Source organism: Muntiacus reevesi, chromosome 9 (assembly GCF_963930625.1).
Source record: "Muntiacus reevesi chromosome 9, mMunRee1.1, whole genome shotgun sequence".
NCBI classification, from domain to species: domain Eukaryota; kingdom Metazoa; phylum Chordata; class Mammalia; order Artiodactyla; family Cervidae; genus Muntiacus; species Muntiacus reevesi.
The window spans coordinates 46,474,965-46,486,184 of NC_089257.1; the positions used below are offsets into that span (position 1 = coordinate 46,474,965).

General features: G+C 39.8%; 1 protein-coding gene across 1 annotated transcript; it reads left to right on the top strand.

The window, feature by feature from the left end:
* Positions 1 to 7,898: 7,898 nt before the first annotated feature.
* Positions 7,899 to 8,843, top strand: LOC136174894 (olfactory receptor 2AG1-like). Its single transcript, XM_065945154.1, has one exon. It carries the CDS (start codon positions 7,899 to 7,901, stop codon positions 8,841 to 8,843), a length of 945 nt encoding a protein of 314 aa, XP_065801226.1.
* The last annotated feature ends 2,377 nt before the right edge of the window (positions 8,844 to 11,220 follow it).

The window sequence follows — 11,220 nt, forward strand, 5'->3', positions numbered from 1 at the left end:
AGTAGCCATCACAGTCACCAAAAGAGTCTGAAATGCAGTACTTGGATGCAATCTCAAAAACAACAGAATGATCTCTGTTCATTTCCAAGGCAAACCATTCACTATCACAGTAATCCAAGTATATGCCGCGACCAGTAATGCTGAAGAAGCTGAAGTTGAACGGTTCTATGAAGAACTACAAGACCGTCTAGAACTAACACCCCAAAAAGATGTCCTTTTCATTATAGGGGACTGTAATGCAGGTGTAGGAAGTCAAGAAACACCTGGAGTAACAGGCAAATCAGGCCTTGGAGTACAGAATGAAGCAGGGCAAAGGCTAATAGAGTTTTGCCAGGAGAATGCACTGGTCATAGCAAGCACTGTCTTCCAACATCAAAAGAGAAGATTCAACCTGTGGACATCACCAGATGGTCAACAATGAAATCAGATTGATTATATTCTTTGCAGCCAAAGATGGAGAAGCTCTATACTTCCAGCAAAAGCAAGACTGGGAGCTGACTGTGGCTCAGATAATGAACTCCTTATTGCAAAATACAGATTTAAATTGAAGAAAGTAGGGGAAACCACTAGCCCACTCAGGTATGATCTAAATCAAATCCCTTATGATTATACAGAGGAAGTGACAAATAGATTCAAGGAATTAGGTCTGATAGAGTGTCTGAAGAACAATGGATGGAGGCTCATAACATTGTACAGTAGGCAGGGATCAAGATCATCCCCAAGAAAAAGAAGTGCAAAAAGGCAAAGTGGTTTTCTGAGGAGGACTTACAAATAGCTGTGAAGAGAAGAAAGAGAAAGGCAAAGGAGAAAAGGAAAGATACACCCATTTGAATGCAGAGTTCCAAAGAATAACAAGGAGAGATAGGAAAGCCTTCCTCAGTGATCAGTGCAAAAAAATAGAGGAAAACAATAGAATGGGAAAGACTAGAGATCTCTTCAAGCAAATCAGAGATACTGAAGGAGGAAACAGACAGAACAGGTTCCATCTTGAAAGCAGGTCTCCATCTTGGGCCGGACTGTGGACTTTGAGCTATATGCCCTGTACTATGGAAAAGACATACAAACTGGAAAATCAGAGCCCCCGGATGGAAAAGCCTAAGGGCTTGTACCTAGACTCCCTGTCACCTAAAAAAATGCCCTAATTATCTGTGTAACCGAATAGAATCATAAATTCTATTATGCTTGTTGGGGTATGACCACAGGCCTATTGATAATTGCCCACTGTTAACTACCTAGGCTTAAAGCATATGAATCGTGGATTAACTTTGATTGTATGTTTCTTTTCCTTTGTTCGGACTATTTTCAGAGAATTTGGGGAGGTGGGTTTGAGCACATATACTTAGGGTATATAAGGTTTTCCCCAAAATTGGTCAGGATCCTTGGCTAAGAGAAGACTCTGTCTTGGGCCCGCAGGTATAATAAACTGCACTCCACTATCTGCATTGTCCTTCTAAGTGAGTTTGTTTCCCAGAATGTGTGGCTACAATGATACCAAGGGACCATTTCATGCAAAGACGGGCACAATAAAGGACAGAAATGGTGTGGACCTAACAGAGGCAGAAGATATTAAGAACAGGTGGCAAGAATACACAGAAGAACTATATAAAAAAGATCTTCACGACCCAGATAATCAGAATGGTGTGATCACTCACCTAGAGCCAGACATCCTGGAATGCAAAGTCAAGTGGGCATCACTTAGGAAGCATCACTGTGAACAAAGCTAGTGGAGGTGATGGAATTCCACTTGAGCTGTTTCGAATCCTAAAAGATGATGCTGTGAAAATGCTGCACTCAATATGCCAGCAAATTTGGAAAACTCAGCAGTGGCCACAGGACTGGAAAAGGTCAGTTTTTATTCCAATCCCAAAGAAAGGCAATGTCAAAGAATGCTCAAACTAATGCACAATTGCACTCATCTCACAGGCTAGTAAAGTAATGCTCAAAACTCGCCAAGCCAGGCTTCAACAGTACGTGACCTCTGAATTTCCAGATGTTCAAGCTGAATTTAGAAAAGGCAGAGGAACCAGAAATCAAATTGCCAACATTCGCTGGATCATTGAGAAAGCAAGAGAATTCCAGAAAAACATCTACTTCTGCTTTATTGACTGTGTGAAAGCCTTTGACTGTGTGGATCACAACAAACTTGGAAAATTCTGAAAGAGATGGGAATACCAGACCACCTGACCTGCCTCCTGCAAAATCTGTATGCAGGTCAGGAAGCAACAGTTAAAACTGGACATGTAACAACAGATTGGTTCCAAATCGGGAAAGGAGTATGTCTAGGCTGTACATTGTCACCCTGCTTATTTAATTGTTATGCAGAGCACATCATGAGAAGCACTGGGCTGGATGAAGCACAAGCTGGAATCAAGATTGCTGGGAGAAATATCAGTAACCTCAGATATGTACCACCCTTATGGCACGAAGAGAAGAGGAACTGAAGAACCTCTTGATGAAAGTGAAAGAGGAAAGTGAAAAAGTTTTCTTAAAACTCAACATTCAGAAAACAGATCATGGCAGCTTGTCCCATCACTTCATGGCAAATAGATGTGGAAACTGTAGAAACAGTGAGAGACTTTGTTTTTTTGTGTGTGTTCCAAAATCACTGCAAATGGTGAGTGCAGCCATAAAAGTAAAAGATGCTTACTCCTTGGAAGAAATGTTATGACCAACGTAGACAGCATTTTAAAAAACAGAGTCATTACTTTGCCAGGAAAGATCTGTCTAGTCAAATCTATGGTTTTTCCAGTAGTCATGCATGGATGCGAGAGTTGGACTATAAAGAAAAGCACCGAAGAAATGATGCTTTTCAACTGTGGTGTTGGAGAAGACTCTTGAGAGTCCCTTGGACTGCAAGGAGATCCAACCAGTCCATCCTAAAGGAAATCAGTTCTGAATATTCATTGGAAGGACAGATCCTGAAGCTGAAGCTCCAATACTTTGGCCCCCTGATGAGAAAAACTGACTCATTTGAAAAGACCCTGATGCTGGGAAAGTTTTAAGGTGGGAGGGAAGGGGACGACAGAGGTGGGATGAGATGGTTGGATGGCATGATGGACCCAACGGACTTGAGTAAACCCCGGGGGAGCTGGTGATGGACAAGGAGGCCTGCTGTGCTGCAGTTCATGTCGCAAAGAGTCGGACACGACTGATCGACTGAACTTAACAATATACAGCCTTGATGTACGTCTTTTCCAATTTGTTACCAGTCTTTTGTTCCATGTCCAGTTTGAGACATAACATAGAATTTTTAAATACTAAAAATTCAAAACCTTAAGAGGAAACATGATAATTATACTCCCAAATCTAGGCTCATTTGTTATTTAGTTCTTCTTCCTCTGATTTTTGGTAATGAGAGAGTAACAGACAGGAAGGCCAGGGGTCTCAAAAGGGAGTAAATATGCTTCAAGTGTCAGACACTTTTTAATCTCTCTCTTAAGCACCAGGAGGAAAGAGACTACAAGTGTTAGAAGGAAATGCCAACCCACTCTAACTTGCAGTTAGAAGGAAATGGCAATACTCCAGTATTCTTGCCTGGAAAATCCCATGGACTGAGGATCCTGGTAGGTTTCAGCCCATGGGGTCACAGAGAGTCGGACATGACTGAGCGACTTCACTTTCACATACAAATTTTAAAAGAGGTTGCTTTTGAAATTCGGTGTTGCCATGAAGACACTGGGTTCCACCTGAGCTTAACTTTTCTCAAACCTTGAGCTCAGGGATGTGTTTTTCTTATGGAAGTGTTTGTCTTAAGCTACGTTAATGAACTATGTTAATGAAACCTAGACTCAATCTTCAAGACGGTTCTGCTTAATACTTAGAACCCGCTTACAAACTGGCATGTTTTATTCATGCAAATGTTCTCTTTAGCTTTGTTAATGAGACTGTATTTGCTTGGAAACCTGCCTTTCTTCAAGATTCAAGTCACTCGTTTTTCTGGCAGGGGACAACTCCCCTTGTGCCATTGTTATCTCAAAATGCATGTTGTGGGTGAGGGGCCTGGTGCCAGTCTCTGAGTTCTGAGACATTTCGTTTTCCTAATTAGCAGATTGCTAGTAACTAAAGACCAGCAGGGAGGCACTCTTTCTGCCCCCTTCTGATGTTTATGTCAGAAGCTTTCTCTATCTCTTTTATACTTTAATAAAACTTTATTGCACAAGAGCTCTGAGCTATCAAGCCTTGACACTGGCCCCAGATTGAATTCCTTTCCTCTGGAGGCCAAGAATCCTGGCGTCTCTTTCGTGGTTCAGCAGCAATCTTTCAGTAAGAACAAAATTCTGGTTTTTGAGGATAGCCCAGATTTATTCATTTATAATAATGTTGTTTGGAATATCAGATATTACTTTGAATGCTAAAATATCTGCCACTAACAAATGTGAAATGTAGTTTTCTACATACCTCTCATTAGCTAGTAGTCAAACGTTTTTTATACATGTAGCGATTTTAAGGAGCACTGAGAAATATTAATGTACTTTTGCACAAATTCACTTTTCTGTCCTCTGTGCACCCACTCAAAATTGTGAAACTGTGCAAATATGATATGTTATTTGTAGGTTGAAGTATAATACAAAGTGTGAAATTAAAATATTTCTCCAGATTTTTATTCATCAAAGAGTGCTTGTTTCAAGGGCAAAAATAATTATATTTAGGGCTGAAATTTAAGATTATTTTTTAGTTAATTTATTTTTAATTGGGGGATAATTACTTTACAATGTTGTGTTGGTTTCTACCAAACATCAGCAAGAGTCAGCCATAAATTTACATATGTCCTCTCCCACTTGAACCTCTCTCCCCCTCCCCACTCATCCCACTCCTCTAGGTTGTCACAGCATTGGGCTGATTCCCACTTCTATCTACTTAACATATGGTAATGTATATCTTGCAGTGCTACTGTCTCAATTTGTCCCACTCTCTCCTTCCCTCTCTGTGTCCACAAGTCTGTTCTCTATGTCTGTGTCTCTATTGCTGCCCTACAAATGCATATATATATATATATATATATATATATATATATATATATATATGCATTCATATACAACATTTGTTTCCTCTTTCTGACTTACTTCATTCTGTGTAACAGACTCTAGGTTCATCCACCTCACTAAAACTGACTCAAATTAACTCCTTTTTACAGCTAATATTCCATTGTGTTAATATATATGTATCACACCTTCTTTATCCATTAACCTATTGATGGACACTTAGGTTGCTTCCATGTCCTGGCTATTGTAAATAGTGCTACAATGAACATTGGGGTACATGTCTTTTAGAACTGTGATTTTCCCAGAGTATATCACCAGTAGTGGGATTGCTGGATTATATGATAGGTTTTTTTCCCCTAGTTTTTAAAAGAAATCTCCATACTATTATCCATAGTGGCTGTATCAATTTATATTTCCACCAACAGTGCAAGAGGGTTACTCTAGCATTTACTGTTTGTAGATTTTTTTGATGATTACCATTCTGACTGGTGTGAGTTGATAACCTCGTTGTAGTTTTGGTTTGCATTTCTCTAATAATAAGTGATATTGAGCTTTTTTTTTCATGTATTTATTAGCCATCTATAAGTCTTCTTTGGAGAAATGTCTGTTTAGGTCATCTGCCCACTTTTTGATTGGGTTGTTTGTTTTTCTGATATTGAGCTGCCTGAACTGATTGTCTGTTTTGGAGATTAATCTTTTGTCAGGAGGCCAGGGGAGTGGAGATGGGAAGCAAGATGCTACAGATGCCCCAAAACCCACCTTAAATTTGTGGCAGAGGACGGATGACCATGAAAGTGACCTTTGTTTCCTGCTCAGTTCAGTCAATAATTTGGAAATGCACTATCAGTGCCTCCCTTAGGTGACATAGAAACCCAGGGCCTCCAAGCTCATTTAGTGAGAGAAGAGTGCAGGGATACAGGACCAAAAAACAGGGCCAAAGGGATTTATTCCCACCCTGTGTTCTGGACCAACATTTCCAGGGGAGGCCATTTCAGCTGAGAGGCTGAGTCCTTCTGAACACAAGGGTAGAATAGAGTAAAGGAAGTGGGGTCATGGGTGAGGAAACCACGCAGCCTCCCCCAGGAGAGGCCTTAGCTTAGTGTTGGCTCCAGAGACAGTGAGGTCAGCCATTGCAGTGTCTCCTTTGAGCAGCCATTCTGATTAATATCTACTTCCTCCAGATTCCCACTGCTTTCACTTTTCTCCCATTCCCCAGACTAAATGAAAGTCTGAGCATCGGTACCCATCAACCCAGTCAGACAAATGCTCCAGAGCTAGATGAGCCTCCTACTTGGGGAACTGTGTGACAGAAGCAGCTTCTTACAATTCTCCATAGGCGTGAGAACAGGAGAGCTATCTTCTTGCTTCATAGAAACTATCCAAGAACTGTATTGATGTTCTTTCTGCATTTATTGCATTTCCAGAGAAGATCTCCAGAAGAATTGAAGGAATAAAAGAAGCCTGACACCTACCTTGGTAAGATACCTCAGACTTCTAACTCTACTTAGCAAAAAACTAACTGAATATTGCTAGAAAGTGCCTATCTTCCTTCTTCACTTCTACTGGAACTTCTTTGACTCTCAGACTATCTCCAGGATAGACCGTGTGGTCAGGAAGCTGGCTTCCCACAGTAAGTGTATTGTCTCAGTTTCAGAAAAGTGTGCAGCTTTTAGGAATGCTGAGTTAAGAAATGGAGCCCAGTGCAGACATATGAACTTCAGCTACTCTGACTTCCAAGTTCTATGGTGCTTTGGTCTGTACCCCATCCCAAACTCCTATATACTTGGTTTTCTAAACATGAAGAGGAATCAGTGAATCTCACAGTCTGCAGTAAGATTCTAAGTTATATCCCAGACCAGGGTATCTGCTTCCTGGTGGAAGCTTCAGGACCTGTTTTTAAACTCCATAGACTTTGCTGACCTTTGATAAAAATGTTTGCACCAACCTTACAATAAATGCCTCCAAAGAAACATTTAAAAGTAGATGAAAGGCCTGTGATATGCTGTAATACCTTTTATCATCAAAATTCTGTGGACCTTGTAGAGGTTGATGGAAATTAGTGAAATGTCAAAATATAGGACACAATAAAGGAAAGTGACTTTTAGAAATATGTTTCACTGTGTTCAAAATTGGATTTATCTACCCAGTTCCCATGCTGAGTGACACTGATTTCTGTCATTCTCAGGTGCCTATCTCTCTATTTTCTCCCTGAGATTGGGCACAACACTCCAAGAGCCATTTCTAGATTAAGAGCTCTTCTCCTTCTGTGTGGCCATTCAATCCAGTGTGGATACCTTAGCCCTGTCAGAGGGAGAATGGGGATCTGAGTTTAAGCAAAAGTGAGAAGGTAGGATTAATAACACAAGTTATGTAGAGAAGTATATTGAGGTGCATTATTGAAATCACATTTCTGTGCCTGTTTCAGAAAATCAATCAAAAAAGACTTATGCAGAACACTGACTGGGTATGTAAATGATCGATTACACATTCTACTTAAAGCATAGGTATCAGAAAAAATCAGGAGCATGTGTAGTAGAATATTTCTTTATTGCTGTGAAAGAGATGATTTCACTTTCTAGGGATATACATGTTCAGGCTTGATGTCCTGAATAATCCTCATGTAGTAATCTCTTAATGTTTAGCTCTTATAGTGATGTTTATTTTCCAATTAGATAGGTTCTTATACTAATGTTTATTCTCCAATTAAATGGGTTCTTTGTTTATCAAGATACAATTAAAAGAGTCAGAAACTGAGAGATGAAGAGAAAACATCAGTTACCAGTGGGAAAGGCATCATCTCACTGGATTCATGTTGGCCATCCTATGGGAACTCTGATGGTATAAAACTATGAGACCATCACAACAAAAATTCACCAAGGATCCATTTGTTTCCAGGCAACTAAAAAACAACACAGAATGGAGCACTGGAACTCCACCCTGGGAAGCGGCTTCATATTGATGGGGATTCTGAATGACAGTGGGTCTCCTGAGCTGCTCTGTGCTACAATGACGGTCCTATACGCACTGGCCCTCACCAGCAATGGCCTGCTGCTCCTGGCCATCACAATGGATGCCCGGCTCCACGTGCCCATGTACCTCCTGCTCGGGCAGCTCTCCCTCATGGACCTCCTCTTCACATCTGTTGTCACTCCCAAGGCCATCGTGGATTTTCTGCTCAGTGAAAACACCATCTCCTTTGGGGGCTGTGCCCTTCAGGTGTTTCTAGTACTGACCCTCGGTGGTGCAGAGGACCTCCTACTGGCCTTTATGGCCTATGACAGGTATGTGGCCATCTGTCTTCCTTTGAACTACATGGTCCTCATGAGGCCGAGGGTCTGCTGGCTCATGGTGGCCACACCCTGGGTCCTGGCACTCCTGAATGCATTATGTCATACTTTGTATATCATGCACTTCTCCTTCTGCACGTCCCGAGAAATTAGCCACCTCCTCTGTGAGATCCCACCTCTGTTGAAGTTGGCCTGTGCAGATACTTCCAGATATGAACTCATGGTGTATATGATGGGTGTGACCTTTCTGATTCCCCCTTTTGTTGCTATCCTTGTCTCCTATTCAGTAATCCTACTTACTGTGCTCCACATGCCCTCAAATGAAGGGAGGCAGAAAGCTCTGGTCACCTGCTCTTCCCACTTGACTGTGGTCGGGATGTTCTATGGAGCTGCCACATGCATGTATGTTCTGCCCAGTTCCCTCCACAGCCCCAAGCAGGACAATGTTATTTCTGTCTTCTACATGATTGTCACCCCAGCCCTGAACCCCCTCATCTATAGCCTGAGGAATAAAGAGGTTATGGGGGCCTTGAGAAGGTTCCTACAAAAATACATGCTATGGACACACTCCTGACACAGTTACAAAATAGACATGGTAAGGGACTAAGTTTCAATCAATATCATGTATCAGTGATCAATAGCCATAGATTTGGTCTGAGCAAACTCCAATAGCCTCTTAAAATCAGAGGAAGACTTCACTTGTTTGAACAAGATTCTTAGGCTGTTGCAGGAATAAGAATCCTCAGAAGATATACTGGACTTCTTGTCTGTTATGTAGCTGTTGTTCAAATAATTATTTGGAAAGAAGAATCAGTTTGTGTCTATGGATCTACTTCAGTTTCAAGGGACAGTTTTTGTTGAGATAATGGAAAAATCCAAATGGGAAAATTTAATAGTGACTTGATTTAAAATTAAAAGATAGAAACCAATAAAACTAATGTGGAATTCCTCAATTTGAAATTAGGGGTAGAGATACAGCCATAGATACATCTATTGTATATATTGCTTGAATTTTTTAACAGTTTATATAGATACAGAAAATTTTCAAAACATAAAACAATTGTGAAGTGAGAATATGTATATCTCTGTGTCCACATGAAAGGAGGGATATATATATAAATTCTCTCTATATATATATATAAAGTTTTCTAGCTACCTTAAATATGCCTTATTTCTGTCATTTGATTTATCAGTATGGGCATATTTTGGACAAACCTGGTAACTTCAGTCTATTCAGTTAAGAGGTGACAAAGTACTCCTGCTCATATCATTGGGATTACTTTTGTGGATAGCGCAATGTAAAGATTCAGAAATATTTTTTTTTACAGAACTATCTTAAATTACTTAATCTATTTAGATCAACCACAATGCAAAGGCAAAAGCCAATTGATGAAACTATAATCCAAATTCATTATAAAAACATAAAATTTAGAAAGAAGCAAAAATCACCTATAAAGTTTCAGTTCAGTTCAGTCGCTCAGTCGTGTCCAACTCTTTGCAACCCTGTGGACCACAGAACACCAGGCCTCCCTGTCCATCACCAACTTCTGGAGTTTTGTCAAACTCATGTCCATTAAGTCGGTGATGCCATCCAACCATCTCATCCTCCGTCATCCCCTTCTTCTGCCGTCAATCTTTCCCAGCATCATGGGTCTTTTCAAATGAGTCAGTTCATCAGGTGGCCAAGGTATTGGAGCTTCAACTTCAGCATCAGTCCTTCCAGTGAATATTCAGGACTGATCTCCTTTAGGACCAACTGGTTGGATCCACTTGCAGTCCAAGGGACTCTCAAGTTTGGCATTCACTTTTTTTTTTACCGAATAATTCTGTATATGTTGGTTAAGGTCTTGCTTTATTGTTGTTTAAAATTTGGTGAAGCTTCTTCCTTGTGAAGAGGGGACGCTACAGTGTAGGGGTGGAGAGAAGAGGAGGAGGGAGGGAGGGCGTCAGAGTGCCGAGTGTCGTCTCTGCTGTCACTTTATCATTTGTGAACATTAAACTGAACCATTTGTGTCTCAGTTTGCTCATCTGAAAAGTGATGATAATAGTAGGATTTATGATAACTTCATGATGTTTTGTAGGGACTTGAATAGATAATTACACACTTAGACCAGAGCCTGGCAAATAGTACTTAATATATGCTAGCTGTTATATGAGTAACTAGTAAATAGTCTTGATAAATGATCTATGTAAATGACTATGTAGTATCATCATTTGAATCCTATATAATGTATTTAGGGATTTACTTACATTTAATTTTGTTCCCCCCAATTTTCTTACATGAATGTATGATTTTATGGTAGATCAAATTTCTAGAAGTGAAATTACTGGATATAGGCAAAATAAATTTTAATTCTTGTTACAAAGAGCCAGAGTTGACTGCTTATGAGAAAGTTAGAAACTGTTTGCATACTGGCTAGCATTATGTGGGAGTGCCTGCCTCACTGTACTCTTTCTAGGACTGTCTCATCATATGAACTCTCTTTGCTAATTTATTAAACATATCAATGAAAATGTAACAGATATTTTCATTTATATTACTTACTTGATTTCATTTTAACGCTTTATTTTAGCTCTTTATAGACAAAGGTCCCCAACAATTTGACAGTTATTCATGTTCCAACATTTATTTTCAGTTTATTACCTAGATATGTAGTGGAATATGTTGGATAGAGAAGTGCTACAATATTTATGTAGTTTCATGTATTCATATTTTCCTTTGTATTTTTAAGGTGATTGTGCCATTACAATTCCCATTTTTTGTTCAGAGAAATTTGCATATTTCTCTTAGATCTGTTTAATAATCTCACAAGTGACTTTAGCTTTAATTTCTCTGCAATTAATTTTTGTGGTACATGATGGATGGTGAAACTTTAAGTTAATATGTTTCTAAATAGCTGATTTTACTTTTAGCTTCCTTAATAACTCTCTCCTATCATGAATTTTCTCAT